Source organism: Coloeus monedula (genome assembly GCF_965178545.1).
Source record: "Coloeus monedula genome assembly, chromosome: 3".
Lineage (NCBI taxonomy): Eukaryota > Metazoa > Chordata > Aves > Passeriformes > Corvidae > Coloeus > Coloeus monedula.
Window position 1 is genome coordinate 4,567,954 of NC_138783.1, and position 19,497 is coordinate 4,587,450.

The window sequence follows — 19,497 nt, forward strand, 5'->3', positions numbered from 1 at the left end:
CACACTACAGGTCTCTGACCTTCTGCTGGCATCCCTCATTCCCCTCCCATACCTCAAGCAGAGGAGCTCTGACCTTAAAACACAAAAAATGGAATTACAACAGCCAAAGAAAACAGCCAAAAGGTGGTTAATGATGCCATAGGAAATATTATCAATAGGTTCAAAAAAAGGATTACAGAAGTTCACAGGCAATAGAATCACATGCAGATTGTAAAGGAACAGATGGGATAATAACGTCCAGTGTTTCTAATCCAGTAATTCCAAATACTGGAGGAGCAACGAAGAGAGACTAAGGTAAGAGGACAGGCTCATGTTCCCTCCCTAAACAGCATCTCCTACTGCCTGTGTTAAGTACAGAATCCTAGACAGTTCTATTCTAGTTTGGGGAAGCAGGAAAATGAGAACACCAGCAAAGAAAATCTGGAAAGGGAAACTGTAGGCAGAAAAGTGAGGAAGATTTAAGGGAACTAGAATCAAATACTTGGAACCCCACAGCTTGTCAGATTTAAACAGAAACACATTATTAGATGAAAATTAAGATGAGTGACAAAAAATGCTCTGCCCTGCTTTGGTATTCCATTTTTTGATACCTAAGCATAGCTTTAGACATGCTTTACTTACTAAAATCTCAAGCAACTGAGTAATATATTATAAACATGAAAATATAAGCATAAAAATTAGTCAACTTATGTGACTAAATGACATTATAAAAATGAAAAGTATAATATTAGAATCCTAATGTAACTATTAAAGAGCATTTTATTTGTAATTGTGATTGCATGTGAGGTGTGACTACAAAAAAAAAGAAATAAGTGCTTGTGCTAGTCCCTAAGCAATGACAATGAAAAAAGCTCTCCTTTACTTACATCAGCCTAACTGAAGCAATATAATTGTTCTGGTAAGAATATTTTCAATTTTAAAAGTCATTGTACAATAGCAGTTCTGTGTTAAACTCTAAGAAAACCATCTTAAGGCTTGGCTGATTGTTAAAACAAGAACAATCTGAAGGAAAAATTTTGGGAATACTTCAGAAAAACTGGAAAATAAAACCCAAATCAAACCAATACAGAAAAACCCAACAAAATGCAGCAGCAAGGACAACAACCCCCCTCCAAGTGCAAATGCTTTTACCATCTCTCTCTCTCTCACTCTCAGGCCTTGCTCTTGGCCCAGTATCTGACCAATCCCCTCTGAGCCGCAGACGTTTAACGGGAGGCTGACGTAACTGGGGGAGAGAAAAAGAGAAAAAAGCATCACACAGCTATTTATGTTCTACAGTAGAGGATTCTAAGTCTAAATATAAATCTCAATTTTCTTAAGTCACCCAAATTCATATCTGTCACCAAAAAACAGAATGTCAGCCTTATGTTCAGATCAACCATGAATAAGCACAACACTTATCAACAAAATGCACGAGTTTAAGCTTCAACAGCCTAAACTAAATGACTCCCAGAACTAATGCAGCTTTTATTTTAAACTAACTTCATTATGTTAATTGACTCTTTCTGGAGTGACCAATAATTATTAAGGTTTTCTTGACTTCATCCTGAATTCTGCAGAAATATTCACCTATTCACATTAAAAACTATATGGGAGCTTCAGTTTAATGAAATGTGGACTTGCAATCAAGCAAAAGTTAAAAACAATCAGACATTAACAAAAAAAGAGGAAATTTTATGCAAATAAACTATAGTTTATTTTTTAACCTATTTTCTTTTTCTTTTTTATAACACTTCTTCTGCAGCAGGAAGTATAAAGCAATCACTAATAGGTGGTGTTACTTTCAGCAACTTCAAGAGAAACAGGGAGTACTCTGCTCATTTAGAAAGGCAGGTCAGAGTTTGAAATCAAGTGTATTGGCTGGATATTTCTGGCCTTAAAAACAAAAAAAAAGCGCCAAACAAAAAAAAACCAACCAAAAACTAGTGCTGACAATTTTAAACTAAATGCAAAGGCCCTGTGGTACAAGCATATCAAAGTTTTAACTTTCATGACTCTACCAACAGATTTAGGAAGAAGTCTTTACATTTCTTCTGCTCTATACAACTTTAAGCCAGGCTGAAATAAAAATAACAAAGCAACAATGTTTTTAGGGATAACAACAAGGACAAAGAGTAAGCATTTAAAAGCAGAATCATGCTGTATTGCTGATTAAGAAAACGCATCATGTAAAATGTGTCGGAAAATGTATAAAAATGGCTCCAAACAGATTCTAAGAAAAAGAAGGAAGGAAACGTCAACATCACACTTCTCACAGCAAAGAGAAAAGATAAATTATCATCATCATCATCACATTGATCCTGCAGGTGAGGACAGCAGGATGCTGACAACTCATCGTGACTTCCCTTGTGGCCTCAGACTAAAGATAAGGAACTCGAGATACAGAGTTTGTGAAAGGGTGAGCAAAACACCAGAAAAAAAGGCAGTGGATGGTTGGAGGAGTGCAGGGAGAGACAGAAACAACTTCACTGTAGTTAAAGGCACTTTTTAATATTGATCAGAAAATTAAGACTGGAAGGGTCAGCACCATTGTAAGTGAGCGGATAATAAACAGCTGCTTGAGTTTTGAAAATTTTAATACTGCTCAGTAACAGTGGCTCACCTTGATCTAAACATCTCGTACTCCCTCATATCTGCCATGAAACGACAACTTTTACCAAGGAGTGTTAATATTTGATTTCAAGGAATATGCTTCTGATGGCATGAAAAATAACAGAACATACACCTCAATTACAGGAGTGACCTGCCACCCTTGCTGGTGTTATAACCCAAAATTCAGGCAGATGCCTTCTCATCTCTAAGAGAGGGAAACCAGACAAGAAAGAAAACTAGAGTGACAAAATACTGTAAATAAATACATACCTAAATAAGTATGTATTAAAAATACACCATTTTTGTGACAATCTACTTATCACACCTCAGTCTATGACCAGCCACATTATTTTGAGATTAAAGGGAAACACAACTGATGGTATTTCTTGTGCTCTGCAAGTTAAAAAACATAAAACATGAAAGAAGGGCATTTTAATCACTTGCCTCTTCCCTTCTCTCTTCAGCAGAAGGGACTTTAAGTTCTCGTGCTGTGTCATCCTTGGGATCAAACAAGTAAATGTAATCTGAGGAGTAGCTCACAAGGATCTCTTGGCCATCTTCACTGTAACACAGGGATGTTACCCTGCAGGATTTGTTGTTGAGATGAGGAGGGACAAAACGTGCCACCATTCCAACAGTGCCCCTGCCAGCATAATTCCCTTTATTTAAAAAAATAAATAAATAAAAGTGTGAGGGGAGAGAGGAGGAAGAAAAAAATTACACATTTACTATTGCAAATTTTCAACAGCTTCAATAAACCCCTTATTTAGCATCCAACAAAAGATAACCAGGGAAAAGCTACATATCCTGTAGTTTCTGCAATAATTTTGATCTGGGGAATGACATATCAGATTTTACAGTCTTTATTATGCACATTACAAAAAATAAAAGATGAAAACGCACACACAAATATATAAATGTCTCACGTACCCACCACATGGTGTTGTATGGATGCTGTCAAATGTAGTACAAATGGAAATTTTAGAACCAAATAACACAAAACAATAATGCAAATCTGTATCTACACACAAATTAGCAAGGAACTCAGTACATGAAACTTCAAAAATTTAGGGAATAGACCTCTTTTCTACCTAATTTTTAAAAAAACCCTAATTTTTCTTCCAAGACACAATAATACTGTCACTTTGAAACTGAAGACCTATACACTACATTGGACTTACCATGCCTTCCCGATCACTCACCTCCAATCCAAACACTAAAACAATCTTAAATTCTAGAATTACAAGTTTGTGGGCAGATAAAAGGTACCTATAAGAAGCTCTAACACTGAAAAAACCAGACTCTTCCAAAACCTCCTAATTTGACATATAACTGTTTCCTACATGGCAGAAATGATTAAATGAAAATCAAGTTTGCTCACTGGACACAGAATACTTGACCTCTTAAAAAAACCAAAAAACAAAAACTCCACATAAACCCAAACATGCAACAGAACACTACATCAATATTTTTTTAAAAATCAGTCTTCAGAACCTTGATTTTTCTCTCGTTTGCTCTCCAGGCCAAATTCACCTTATTCTTGTACTGTACAAGAGCACACACAGAGGACATTTCTGTCAGCCCCCAGAATCTGTTCCCAGGCACTTCTCACAGAATTTTGCTGACCAGTGTGATGAAAGGGAGAGCTCCTACAGAATGTTAGCCTGATGAGAGGGATATGTTTATGTTTAGTGATCTTTCCTGTTCCCTTTCTCCTCCACCACAATCATTAACAGGAAAATGCTGCACAAAATGACAGATTTTCTGCCAATGGTTATTGACATAAATGTCACATCTGTATTATTAATTCCTATGTGTCCAAACAAACACTGAGCATACATTATAACCAAGAGCTAAGTTAGAATGATATAACACATTTTTGTGCACCTGAATTTTTAAAATAAAACCCTTAGGTAAGCATCTGAAGCATGCCAGCTTTCACCTGAGGAATTTGCAGCTTTTCAGTGAAATTGTGTTAGATACAGCAATAACTGCTGCAAAGGCAAGCACAGTGCAGGATATTACAGAGTTCATAAGATCTCCTCACATAAGAAGCATCAAGTTCCAGCATAACAGAGTACCAGACAAGAACTTAATTAAAATACAGGTGGACCACTGGAGGCTGCAATCTCCAGCTTTTTGGAATCCTGGAATCACACGTTTCAAGACAAAATAAGAGACACTACAAAAGGTCTTTTTCTGCATTCAGTACACAATGCATTCTAAGATGCATGAAGAGATTAGGTTTACTTCCTTGAAGATTTCTGCATTAGCAAATATTACAGTGAAATGACTCTATTATCACAAACCATAGTTCCCAGAGAAGAAAGCTACACTTCTGCAGTGTTAACTTGAGTCATTCACCATCTGTTTTGAAAATAACCTGAATTTGGCACTGCCAATGGGTAGAAATGCTCACTGCAGAGTGTGGCTCCTACCTGTTGCCCTTGTGCCAAGCATTCTCCTGTCATAGATCCTCACTGAGCTGTCAGAACAGCCCACAGCCAGATAGTAGGGGATGGGTGGACAGATAGCGACAGAGGTGGCAGCACGACGACAGTTTATTAAAATATCCTGCAACACACAAAAATGCAGCATTGAAATAACAGCTCTGAACATTTGAAGTATAATTCTTTTTCTTTGTTTTGTCTTGGTTTTTTGTTTGTTTCAGGACACAGGCCCCTCCCTTAGTCAAGGAGATTTTGAGAAAACAGGTCTGGCCCTGTGAAGATTGATGATAAATGTGTTATCAGAAAAGCCACTGCACAGAAGGAAAACTATCAGAGAAACAAAACTGGCACCAGAACAGCTAAAAAAGAAACCAAAACAAAACAAAAACACAGGAACAACATTTAAAAATATGTAAGCTAAAAATTACAGATTTATAAACTACCTTGCACCTTGGATTTTCTTATGGAAATACAGTAACTGTGGAGGGAGAAAAGTACTAAATATGCAGAAACATATTAATTTTAATTTATTAACAAATTAATTAAAGGATCAGAGTAGATTCCATCTACAGGCAGATAACTGGATAGAAGGGAAAAAATGAAAGAAACCCCTAGAACTGGTAAATGTGTACAAGGCTGAAGAAAATTAATCAAGACTAGCAATACATACTTCGACAGTTTTGTTCCAATTCAGTATTAAAATTGTTTCTAAAATTCAAACACAGTGGACAGCACCACCACCTTACCTTCTAGGGTCATACCAGTGATATAATTTATTACCAAATCTTTTCTTACAGAGGGACAAAGGATGCTCAAGAACACAAGGCTGCAGATGATTCTCAAGGCTCATTTTTTGCCTCCAGTTTTGCACTCTACATCATTTGTGTAAACCAGACTAAGAGATTCAATTTCAACAGACAAATCTTTTTTACCATATCTGAAGCCTCACACAAAAGCTTATAAAATCAGAGAGATATTAAAATTAAAGAAGAAAAATAAAAAAAGACTCCCCAAACTTTTACTGTTTCTTGGGAAAAATGTCGTCTCAATCAACAACCCTAAAATCTATTATTTCTAAAAGTTTTACCAGAACTCATATCCTGTGTTTGTGTCATGCACAGCTCTACATTCAGGATATCTTTATCAAAAGATTGTTTTTAAAGTCATCTTTATGAAAAGGTTTTGTTCTTACATCTTTACAATCTTCCTTTGTGCAACTTGTTTTGATGCGAGTATCAAACCATCTCACGGTGCCATCCTCACCACAAGAGAGGAAAGTGTAGGGATCATTTGGTACTGTCATAATCTGCTCCAAAGAAAGAAAAAATAAGATTATTAATACCTCCAGAAATAGCACTAATTTAAAAGTAAAAGCATCAATATTTTGAGCAGCACTAAGACAATTAGGACTCAAGTCAAGCTTTTCAGTGAAGTAATAAGAAAAATTGAAAAACTGATGATGCTTCTTCATTTTCAAGAAAAGGTTTGAAGTCAAAGGAAACTTTTAAATGTCAAAGATTAAATATCCATAGGTCAAGGCTTACAGTTGTTTCTGTTATCTTTTAATACACAGCATTCATTTACTGCAATCACTTTTCAGATAACTTATCCGTTTGCTGCAGTAATTCAACAAAAGCTCAGTTTACTCTCTATCAAGTAATAGGAGACAATTACAAACAAAATCCTCAGAAGTCTGAATGCCTTGAAAATACTAAATGGCTTTTAATCCTATTGGGCCACCCCTTTACTTTCTAGGTCGTTCCCTGCAGCAAGTCTGCATTAAAGGCTGTTACCAACCTACCTCCTCACTGCAATTTTTTTTTAAGAGAGCACCATATTGAACCATTTTCCTAAGCTCAGCCCTTCTCCACCTAGGGATGACTGATGGAGTCTCACATGAATGGCTTCACTCAAAGCCTCCTCAAGACAAAATAAAAAGGCAAGTGACCATAATGTTAAATATGACCTGAATTCCACAGGTCAATGAATACACAGGAAATGCCAGGTTTTTTACACTCTGTCTCTTAAAACAGAAAACAGAGAATATTGTGGCAGTATTTTTCTTTTCCTACACTCCTGCTACTATTTCAGTAGAAATTTATAAAGCAACAAAAATGGTTAATAGTGTTATGCATTCATTGCACACAGAGCATCAGTGATTCTTTAACATTTTTAATGTAATGATTTATCCCCCCCCACTTCCCAAAACTCTTAATAAAAGTAACCTATGGATATCTGCAAATCTCTCTACCTGAAGTGGGGTTAGTAAGGTAATAGCTGAAGGATTTAGCCTCTCCTGTAATGCTCAGCACAATAACTGAAACAATGCTTGCTGTGCCAAATAAGTTTAATTTGCAGAACAAAGCCAAGGTTTGAATACCAGTAGAACAATAAACTTCTGAGCTATGACCACTATTCCTCAATATATCAGTGTAACATACTGAAAAGGCTTATTTTCACTACACATTTCATTAAAATTATTTGCGTAGTTATAAAAACCAGCAATTGTCCTTCAATCCACTAAATTCTTCCAGCATTTAGCAGAGCTTTCAGTGAAAACATTTTGCTCCAACAATGTTGCTGAATGTGGCAAGCTCTTATTTCTAGTAGCTGTACTTTATTTCTGTTCACACTGATGCTATTTCACCCTATACATGTAATACAAGCTGCACATGGCAACTTTTATGCTTGGTGCTTACAGACATCCTAAGTACTTTATAAGCACTAAACCAGAGAAATGGAGAAGTGCAAGCTCTGATAATTGAATCAATATTACTACATTTAAGTTCAAAAAGTACACATTATAGATACAAAATTGGTTTTTTACTAACTAAAAACTTGTTTGCTACTTAACTTTAAAAGTGTATAGCTATATGATCATTTTACTATACTTAAAACAGGAAAGTAAGAGGTGTCCATAAAAGTACAATGTCTGAAATGCAATTCACATGAACAGCAATAAAGAAAAGCATTTGGCTGAGTAAAAATAAACTTGTCATGGCCTTGTACAAACAATAAACTCTTCAGAAACATGTCTCAAGAACTTCTCCCTCTGCTTATTCTATTCTCACTCAGAACTAAAAACAATTGTACAATTATCTCACAGTTTACAACAATTGACACCAATTTCCACATTCTTCTGCTTCATGTTTTTGCAACATCTTGAACTGGCACAAACTCCAAGAACTGTATAAATTCAAACCACATTCAAATTTAGAATTGGTACCTCAGGGGCAGCTTTTAGCTTTTGTTATTTAGAAAACCCAGTGAGTCAAAGTTCTATATTTAACATGACGATGTGGTTACATACAGCTGGGCAGTAACATCACAGTATTTGGAAGTTCTCTCCCCACTCCAGGAACCTCTCAACGACAAAGTTGGGTTATGTCAGAAGCTGAAGCTGTGTCTCAGCCATTTGCTTAAACCCCCTGCTATTTGCTCTATTATACTTTCAAAAAAGGGTGTTATGCCACAAAACTCATGAATTTTATGTTCAAATATCGGGTTTAAGACACAGCAACAGCATTTCTTTCCTTCGTAAAAAGTATCTCCCAAAATGTACTATAAACACAACTTTTTGTAGAGAGCTCAAATTTATCTATGTTAAACCTCAGTGCAAAACAGGATAAGAAAAATAACTTCAAAGAGACAGAGTTGTTACAACAGTCAATGTCATATAGAGGTCTTGCTATTCCTCCCATTAACTGTGTTTTAAAGCAGCATAAACAACCAAAGCTGTATCACACTCCTGTCATTCAAAAACAACAGTAATGCCCTCTCAACATTACTGCTGAATAAAAATCATCCCAAATAAGACCATTTTGACTGTGCAATATAGCAGGCAAATGAAATTGGTGTAATTACAGCCATAACACTTTTACTATGTGAACAAAAATTAGCTCTGGCAGTACCTCAGTCACTTCCTTTTTTCACACATTCCAGTTCTTTTTATGAGAAGTTTTTAAAGATTTTGTTCACTAAAATGCAAAGAAAGGTATCTAAAAGCTTGCTATGAATTCTGAGCTGAATAGTTAACAAAGCAATGGATTTGGGGGTTTTTTCCTGTGTGCGTACTGTGTTGGTGTTAAAAAACCCCAACAAAACAGTGAAAGAAACAGGAATATTTATAACCTAAGAAAAAAATTGCAGTATTTTTTCTATTTTAAGCACAGTAAGTTTTGCAAGCAGCAGCTTTTGCTGCCATTTAAAAGAAGCAGCTAGAACAATAAATCTTATTATCTTCCTGACTTAAGTAACACTTTGCTTCCTCACTTGCCTAATTTGTATGAACAAAACTTCCAAGGGAGGACTGAAAACACTGTTGCTAAATTTACACCTAAAGAGTTAACTAGAATACACAATAGAAAAATTATCTACAACTGTAAACACATTTTTCAGATTAAGTTGTTCACACATGCTGAAATAAGCATTTCTTAGAAGGATTTGAATTGTGAAAAAGGCATGAAACTGCTGAAAAGTTCAGAGAAGGGGGGAGAGGCAGGGGGAAAAGAATAAAAATAAAAATGCAAAACAGCCACTGCCCCCACCCCCAACCTACGTCAGGAAGAAATTCACAGCACAATTTAAATCTGTTTTGCTCTGCAGAACATTCATTCTGAAGGTGAATTAATATTTCCAAAATGGTCTTAACAGCACCACTTTTTGGAAAGCTCTCAATTTAATTTAGCACATTTCTCTCTTCAAGCCTACTTCAGGAGGGAAAAAAACCTACTCAAAAAAGACAGAAGAAAAGTTCTGTAATTCTCACTGAAACAAAGGTTTCAGCAGTCTGGTTAAAATCTTGGGCAACAATACAACAAAATATGTATTTTACCCATCTCAAAAATAAGATGTATTTTGTGAGGTACCTCGTAGGTAGTCCCATAGTGGCAGGTGTACTGGCATTGCCTGTTGGTCTCTGCATCCTGTTCAACATTCGTGTAGAAAATGACTCCATCTCCAGAACAAGAAACAATCTGTTTGTCATTGGTGCATGGTAAGAACTTTGCACTGAAAATATTGGCCCTGTGTCCTGAGCGAATTGTTGTGAGAACCTAAAGAACAAAGAAAAAGGGAGGCTGCATCAGGTCAATGTTTTCCAAGCAGATAAAGAATGGGGAAATAACTCAGACTGTGAAATAGAGCCTATGCACAGGCTGCCAGGAACCCACAGCTCAATACAACAGAACAGAGAAGCTGCCTTTACACCAAATTTCTTTTAAGAAGAAAGTGGTTCTACAAGAGAGAATTGCTCAGGCACTTGCACGAAGTAGTCTGCAAAATACAAGGGCTGGAATGCAGCTGCCACCTTTTGTTTTTGCAATGCTGGTTACACATCACATCAGGTTTCCCCAAGTGAAACATGAGTCAGGGTGACGGTGCAGCCACCCACCATGTCAGTGAGGAGAGACTTAGAAGATCTGGAATATTTTAAGGCAAGAAGAACAAGGCACTGTAATCTAAGCCAACTTTTTAGACTTTAAAAATTGATGTTACTCTTAAATTCACTCTGGAAAGGAGGAGTGAAGTTCATAAGGAAAGACGTTTTGGAACTAGACAAAAATAAATAAACACTTAAGAACTTGATTACAGGGCATTAAACCAAGACTTGACTTAGTCTCTCATTCATCTCCAGTAAAGCAGAGAAACATATGATTTACTTCACCATCACAGCTGATTTTAAAGACTTTGTGGTGACCCTTTATCCTTCCTCACATACTTATTAGTCTACCAAAACTGAAAAAACCTCCACATGCTTTCCTGTGAACAAGTGAAAATTATATTCTTATTTCCCCCATCTGCAGCACTTAAACCTGAATTTTCACCACTTCCATTAGACAAAAAATACCAAGCTGTTTAAAGCACTATTTCACACCTTTTAAATAATTCCCACTAAAAAAGTTTAACAGTGTATCTGCATATTCTGAAAGGTACAAAATATTGATAGCTGAAGTCTATTTTTGCTACTCTACCTAGCTCATAATAGAAAATATGGTGATAAGGGTATTGGGTAAGATGACAGAATTACAGCACAGTTCTGATACAAATTTTCTCCCTTTTCCTGTATTGATTTTCTTACTCAAGCCAGAGAAAATAAGCTAACACAATTGTAACACTCATAAAAAAATCACATTTCTAGTACCTTTCAGGAATAACACTGATTATTGAGTCTTCTTGCTGGTACCTGCTATTTTATAATTGCATTTGCATGTACTGGAGGAAAAATAATTTAAAAATCATCTTCTGCTCTGCTGTTACAAAAAAATAAATAACTCAGCTAACTGGAAAAAAAAAAAAAAAAAAAGAAAAGAAAACAAGACATCCGCCCTATTCCTCATTAGGCTTAAGTAAAGGAGTAGTACACAACAGGGGGGGAAAACTGTCCCATGAAAGGATAAAGCTAAAATTGCAGCACCTTTTAAAATACTGCAATATTTTAATGTAAAACTGATAATAAGTAACTATCCCACAGTGGCATATTCAAATGAACTCTGCCCAATAAATAACATTGAACATCCTTTATTTGTGTGAAAAATTCTTACTCTGCATGTCTCTCCACCAACACTCACTTTGGAATATATCCATCATCTACTTCACAGCTGTCTTGGATACCTCTTTTCCAGCAGAACTCCCAGTGCCAGAGAAGCCCTATCTAGTGATACTGATCTGAACTTTGTCGGTAACTGAAAGGAAGAGATGAAATTTGGAAGCTATGGCTTATTTGGGGAGGTGACCAAAAGGGCCTTACCTATAGGTACAGGCAACACTCCAAATCACTACCATTTTCCCACCACAACCCTTCAGGAAAGCCAAGTATTGCTTTCTACTCAAACTCTCTTCCACCATACCAACACTGTTGGGGAAGACGAAACAGGAAAGCCTTATAAATATGATTGCCTGACAAAAGATTTTGGGAATATGAAAACTATAAGCGACATCGAAATGAAGGCCACCTTTGAGATACCAAGTCTTAGTTACTGAACAACTGGAAAACAATGGTATGGCCGACTGAAGGTAATCCCCTCTTGATTGAACAATACCCTCTGCTTGCAGGCAGGTCCAAGGGTCAGAGCAGACCCTACTAGCTCAGCAGAAGGGGTCCAAAGAGTAGTTTTTAGGAGTTAAAATGTAACACTCTATGGTAATATAAGAACTCTTATAGGCTGTATGTAAATGCTATAGGATTTGTATCTTGTACTAGATTGCCTAGTGAAAATTAGAATATTCAGTACAGAAGATGATTTATTGTATTGTAACGAGGACTTCTGCCCCTTACTTACTTCCTCTTCACTCACTCTTACTCCACTCTTACCTACTTGCTCTCACTTTTACTCTCTTGCTCTCTTGGGCCTGCTCAGAGCTGCCAGCTGCAGCTCTAAGCAGTGCCCCTGTACCCACGCCCTTTGCAATAAACCACATGCTCCAAGATCTGACTACAGAGATCTCTCGTCACCGTCCCGACCGTCCGACCCACCCAAGCTCCTACACTACACATTTAATTTTTGAGCATGTCCACAGGGTTTAATTGTCAGCCTCTCAGAGGGCACAGCTGAGAGCATCTGTTCTACCAAACTAACAGCAGTTCCTTCAAGAGAGAAGTGTGGGACAGTGCCACTACCTGACGGATGCCAGCTGGCACTACTGGAGCCTTTCAGCTGTGCTGTAACCCTTATTTCAATACAAATTATTCTCCATCCACCTGCAGGCACACACAAGGCAATGTAATTTTACACTGGAGTGAACTATTTTAATCAAGATTGGCACCCTAACAACATGACGCAGAAAGACAACTCAGTACATTACACAGAGCAAAAGCTAATACAATATTTTAAAACTGAAGTGAGAGGAAGATAGTTTATGTGGCTACAAGATTTCACAAGAATTACTGAATCCTATTGCTGGTTCTGACACTAATCTGTGGTGAGACCATGTTCCCTTTGTGCCTAGCCATGTACCGTAAAATGGGATAATACCAATGTCACAAAGGATTAGAACACTAAGGTTTTAAAGCACTGTGAAGCTTTATTCCCATTTATAAACACTAGGAAGTGCATATTATCTTTGCCACATAATAATTAATAACTGAAAACTGATAAATTGAAAAATATCTTTAATAAGTTGAAAAATAATAACTTGCATCCTATTTGAAAATTAGCAGCCAGAAACAAACCTACCTTTCTGCTGTAGGGATTACTAATTACCAGGTTGGTGTCATCTGAACCAGATAAGATATATTCTCCTGTATCATTCCAGCAAATTGTATTCACCTGCATTAATTAAAAAAAAAAATTGTTTAGACTTACATTAATGCAATTTTCACCATATTATAACATCAATACTCATCCAACACTACAGAAATAGGAGTTAACAAATTCAACTGAAATGATGTAATTTCTAAGCAGCTAGCATAAAAAAAAAAATTGTGTTTTTAAAACAAATTGATAAGGGAATCACCTGCTTCACCTATGGCATCTCAATTACTCCCTCTGCTCCTCAAGAGTTCATCAGGTAAATTAAGCTTCCCACAGTAGCCACAATTTTACACATTGAGGTGCTTTAATGTACCAAATCTACTCCACAGAGAGTTCTCTGAATTTGAATGGGAGGGCATCACAGTGCTCCCATTATTGTATCTTCACCATATCCAAATTCTGACCATCCACTGCTTTGCACACTTTTCAGTGACCACACCTTCTCAGGGCAAAGCACTGCAGAATCCATCCCAGATCCCTTTTGAAAAGTGTGAGTACGCTGGGAAAGAAGAATCCTACAGTGAGGTACAGAATTGTATTGGGAGAGCTTTACAATACATTTCCTTATCAATTCTCCTTTTCACAAGACTGTGCTTAACAATGTGTCAGTGAAACAAAGCTGTGAAAGCACTCAAAGTCCAGGAAGCTCAAAAAGTATCCTCCAAGCACCAGCTCATGCACAAGCACCAAAGACTGCATGCAAGACCATCATCATTTCAAGTAAGCCTCTAAAATACCTTCAAGTGTCAAACTGCAGCCATCACCATTTTCTGCTGGCTAGATTCTGTTGGCAGAACAGCTGCCTTAGTGTGATGTATCAGAGTGGACTACAGAATTGGTAAAAAACCCACTTTGTTCTAAATTATTTTCTTATGCCTTTTTTTTTTTTTTAAATTCAAATGTTTCACTCCAAGCCCCCCCAAACATAAATAATTTTTGTTTAAAATAAATGTACCCATTCTAGTTACTGTTTAAATGGCAAGTTTAGTTGGGGTTAGTTGCAAAATCAGTTGGCAGTTGCAGGTGCATCACAGGGACATTACCACCTTGATATTCTCAGGTGGAGGAACTTGAGGAGAGATCTTGGTGTTAAACAAACATGCCTATGCCAGGATTAGCTCAGTGCTCAGCAGCAGATATTGCTAGGATTTATCAGGAAATGCACAGAAGAGCAGGGTATACATCCATGCATGGCAATCCCACGTCTTCCACGCTATGCAGTTTGGGCTCGTATCCCACTCCCGTATTGTCCATTTCTATTACTGCCCATTTGGAAAGAGAAACTATGACAAGGAATTACTGGGCTATCTATTACATATAGATATCTAAAACTTTTTTTATTGCAAGAAGCAATAAATAATAATAATTTGTACCGCTCTAGGGAAGGGATATGATAGAAGCTTATGAAAACATGAGTGACATGGAAAAAGTAAGAAATAATTTTCCGTGGATCTTCACAGTACAGGAAATGGAAGGCCTTAAATGAAACCATCAGATGACACACAGCTTTTTAATGCAACTGGAAATCATTGTTGTGGAACACCCTAAATACCAGAAGTGGAAGAATATACATATTCATCAAAGAAAAATGGTCAGAAAGAAAGGTGCAGCTTCCACCTCCATCTGCCCATTAAAGTGCAAGGCGTTCTCCAGAACAGCTATCAAATACAGCCTGCTTGCCCTGCCTCAACTTCCTTCAAAAATATGTGCTGGCCACTCTCAGGGCCAAGTTATCGGGTTCCACTGAGCTTTGGTATGACCTTGCATGGCTACTCTTATGATTTTATAACTCTGGCTGTCAATCACCGAGAACCACAGTTTCAGTTAGCCCACAGAACCATCTATCATTGAAATAACCTGTCCTGACAATGGCTGTACTCTAAAATGTTGTCAAACATTGCACAGTACTACAGCAAGGGCAAACACACAACCCAACAATGTTTATTTTCATCTACATTTCCTCTCAGGCAGAAAAATATTATTATCGTTGCCCTAAAGAAACCAAAATGCTAATGTAGAAATACAGGAATAGAAACAAAAACAAAACACTGAAAAAACAAGGAAGCAACAGAAAATTTAAAGTCATGATGTGAGAAATAAGACTTAGCACAAACATTAAACAAATGGAGGGGGTGGATGTGTATATTTATGTACAAACCGAAAATCTGATGGACAGCAAAACAGAGAAAACATTGAAGATGCAAAGGGGAAACAAGATTATCGAAATTGCTGCACCACAAGCCTACACAAGACATCAATCATTCTCCTCCCAAATTCCAATTTCATTGCAACAATTGCCTCAGTTGAGCAATTTCAATACACCTTACCCAGACCAAAGTTGGTTCAAAAAACCTGAAGTAAGATGACATTAGCAAGTGTGTACTAGAGGTCTGTAACTAAATAGGCTTTTTAGTCTGTACCCAATCACCTTCTCAACATTACTGACAATAAATAAATAAAAAAGTAACGAAGTCTTTCAGTCAAATAAGCTTGTTTTGGGTTTTTTTCAGAGACTTTCCAGTCAACACACACAGTATTTGGTACAACCTAGACCAACACTGAATAACCCCAACAAATTTGCATATGGATCACTAAAAGCAGATGCTCAAGAAAAGCAAAAAAAAATAGTTCTTGTCTCATTCCAAGGAAGCAAACTCACTATTAAAATATAATGTAAAATGAGGACTGGCAAGAAAACTGGGTTTTATTTTGAAAAAGCTACAGATTTGTACTACCAGCACTGCCTCTCAACACCCAAGTAAAAGCCTAATGTAACAGTTCCTACACTGAGGGTTTGGAAATCTTGGGAAAGGTGTTGGAGCCAAAACAAAGGATACATCAAACACAAATGACAGACAATTACTAACAAGGTAAGAAAGTCAAAGGGTGTGTAATTAGCTTTTTTCTATTAAGTACTCCACACTATTAATTGTATCTAATTTCATTTGTCACTCATCTAGCCTTGCAAGGAGGCAGCGGGCACTTTTGATTCATTAGTCAATTAGTCAGTAAATTTATATCTCTGTTTTCCTCAAAGACAATGCAGGAGGCAGTGCAGCCAGTCCTTAATACCTGAAAAAGCAAACTCCTTGCTTCTGTGCAAAGTGACAGCAGAATCAACTCTTTTGCAAACAGAAGAGATTAACAGAATACAAGCAATAGAAGAAAAGGAATAAAAATGGCTGTAGATATCCAGAATAACAGGAATACCCCCCAAGCAAGGAAGGGCGTGAAAAAGGCAGCGCTCATCATGTGTGGAGGACAAGGTAAAAACTGTGTTTCTAATAAAACACAAAAGCCCTATGCCGATTTAAGCCTGGCTTTGAGGACTACACCTAAAAATGACTTGTTCCCAAGTGCCATCCTGAAGGAGATGAATGCTATTAAGGACTGGTTTGTCATTGATCTGAATGCCTATACACAGAAATGAGAAATTACTCCTTCAGGTAATCCTCATTATTTTAAAATATAGTGTTTACTCCTGTCAAGTGCTCCATCTACATCCTGCATTTCAACCTTCCTCAGCTTTCCCAGGACCAAAATGAGAAGAAAATAAACTGTATTTTTACTGCAATTCAATATGGTTTAGAGCTGTTTTATCCTCTACTTTTCTCACACTTCATCGCTGCTGGTCCAGATTGCTTCTCTTTCAACATTTCTCCTTTGGATTTAATCTCTTCATACAGAACAGCTCACCTAACTCTGTACATTTCCTCATCTTCTTAAGCTCCCTTTAGAGCTAACACAGAAAATGGCAAGTTCTGGCATACAAATGATCTTACTGAATTTGACCATGTGAACCTTGTTGAAAGGGGCAGATCCTGCCCTGGAAGGATGATAAGGCTACAAGCAGACATCAACAACTCTGTAGAACCAATTCAATTACTTCACACACTACTGCTAGAAACTGCGTCTTCAAACAAGGGGAAAACGGGACTGTTTCAAAGAAACAAAATGTGAAAATACTCATTTTTAAACAAAAAAGGTGCTATGGCAATATTACTGTTACTAGAGCATAGATACGTGAAATAATTCATAGAATATTCCCTTCTTCACAGATATCCTGCCTGGGTATGATTATACACACAGCTGTATCTCCCACAGGACCTCTCTTTTGTGTAACAGATAGGAACTTGGACTTTACTTTTACCCTCAATTAGTAAAAAAATTTCTTGCCTTAAGTAAGTTGTCCACCGTGTCCAATTACACAGCATGCTTTATACAGAAAATATAAGTCACAACTTATTCAACAGAACAATGCAAAACTTCTTAAAAACACCAATCAACCAAACAGCAACCTAAGAAAACCCCAAACCCCTGCCATCCAACTCTTGTAAAAAAAACCCCAACCACCCAAAATCCAAACCCAGAAACCACCCTTTAATAGTACAATATGGCATTCATTCCCCATGTTTGAAATGCATGCTGAGTCAGGAGTTGTCGGAAGAAGAAAAGAGAAAAAAAGAGCCTAATTACTATTGATGGTAATAAGCAGTTCAATCAGTATAAGCATTGTAATTTCATTGACTTCTATTTCATAGATTTTTTTTTTTTTAAAGCAAATAGTAAGAAACTATACTGAATGATTGTTAGCCATAAAAGATTATTCCTTGCAAAAGACCACACAATAAATGAGGTAAGAACTCCCAACAGCCCATTCCTTAAAGGTGTACAGTTCTGAGCAAATTTAACTTCTAAAGACATTTTTTCAAACTGTAGTATTTCAATACTGTAGTATTTTAAACGCCTGCAAATAATGCTCTAAGTTTACAGTTAAAGCATTTTCCACCCACAAAAACAACCAGGCCATATGTTAAAGCATACTTTAAAAGCTAACACAATCAAATTGGGATTAGATTTCAAATACATATCCATCTGGTAGTGCCAAGCAATACCAACAGCCAACACCAAATCTGCAATTTCTATTACATGACACAGAGGCAGATAATTGAAATAGAGATCAGTCACTTAATTTTTAACAAGTAGTGAACAAATACTGTTTTCCTGTCTTCTGTGTTAATAGGAAAAAAAGTACTATTTTTACAAGGAAATAAAGAAAAAATAAAGAAAAACCCCCCAATCAACTTCAGGAAAAGAGACTTGAAAAATTTCATCTTAAGTATTTGAGGAGATGAAAAATTACTAGAGAAGAAATTCTAAAGTAAAATATCACTGTTACAATATTGAATATAAAATTAATAAATACACATAGTATCATAGAACTGTTTGGGTTGGAAGAGACCTTACATCATCATTGTTGTAACATTTCATGGAAAAAAAAAGAGAAACCATGTATTTGTTCCATTACACCAACACCATCTGTACCAGAACATAAACTCATAATGGTAGTCAGTACAGGAAAAGTAGCTCACATTTTATGTACAGCAATTCTAATCCTTGCCTTTCCTAGACTTTCCAGGCTCACAAAAACATAGGCACATCAAAATCAAACTTCTGATCTCAAGAAGGCTGAATGTTAACAACACTCGTTCCTTAAAACTACTACTGTGTTTGTTAACAACTATAACACTCCTTAATTAAAAGTCAAGCTAAAATAATCCTTCCATTTGAACAGCTTTAGAAATATTCATGGTAAAGTATGAAAGCTGCACTTACAGTTTCATTTTTTTTATAGAATACTTTCATTTTTCAGGTATCTTGTACAATGAAGACTTTAACAACCATGAATTTCTGCTCCCTTCCTCAAAGGTAACATGGCATCCTCTTTGTCCTGAACCCAGCTTAGCTAAAACTTTTTATTTAAAAGGATATATCTTAAAATATTTGGACCACTTTCAAAAATTAATATTTCAAGTTCTGCTATTGCCTTTCAGGAAGGCTTATTTTTGTTTTCATTGTCTCTTTAAGTCAACATGTAGCACTTGATGATTTGCTTTTCAGAACTGGAAAAGAAAACTTTATTCGTGTTTTGAGTGATTTAAGTCAACACAGTATAACACAAACAAACAAACAAACTTCATTTCAAGGTTTAAGATTAGTCCTAACTGAAAAGGTAAGAATGTGTTTAACTGGCAGGAGAGATTAATTCATTCAGCAGTAGACACAGCATTAATGTACAGGAATGGGATTTTGTTTTGCTTCAAAGGTAAAGTGTCAGATATTCGAGAAGAAACAAATAGCTAGAGAATTCAGATGTAGGTCTCTACAAACAGAATGGTCCTGCTCAGCTTTAATAGACAAAT

The 19,497-nt window shown here is 36.5% G+C and overlaps 1 protein-coding gene across 7 annotated transcripts in view; it reads right to left on the minus strand.

Moving 5' to 3' along the window:
* Positions 1 to 19,497, minus strand: part of DCAF6 (DDB1 and CUL4 associated factor 6) — a 78,537-nt gene that overhangs the window by 42,648 nt on the left and 16,392 nt on the right. For all 7 annotated transcript variants that reach the window (XM_082277929.1, XM_082277928.1, XM_082277926.1 and 4 more), the window contains exons 3-8: positions 13,217 to 13,309; positions 9,911 to 10,096; positions 6,235 to 6,348; positions 5,031 to 5,166; positions 3,037 to 3,251; positions 1,132 to 1,225 (exon numbers count right to left, since the gene is read on the minus strand). In XM_082277929.1, coding sequence (XP_082134055.1) covers positions 1,132 to 1,225; positions 3,037 to 3,251; positions 5,031 to 5,166; positions 6,235 to 6,348; positions 9,911 to 10,096; positions 13,217 to 13,309 — 838 coding nt within the window. The remainder of the gene's footprint in view (positions 1 to 1,131; positions 1,226 to 3,036; positions 3,252 to 5,030; positions 5,167 to 6,234; positions 6,349 to 9,910; positions 10,097 to 13,216; positions 13,310 to 19,497) is intronic.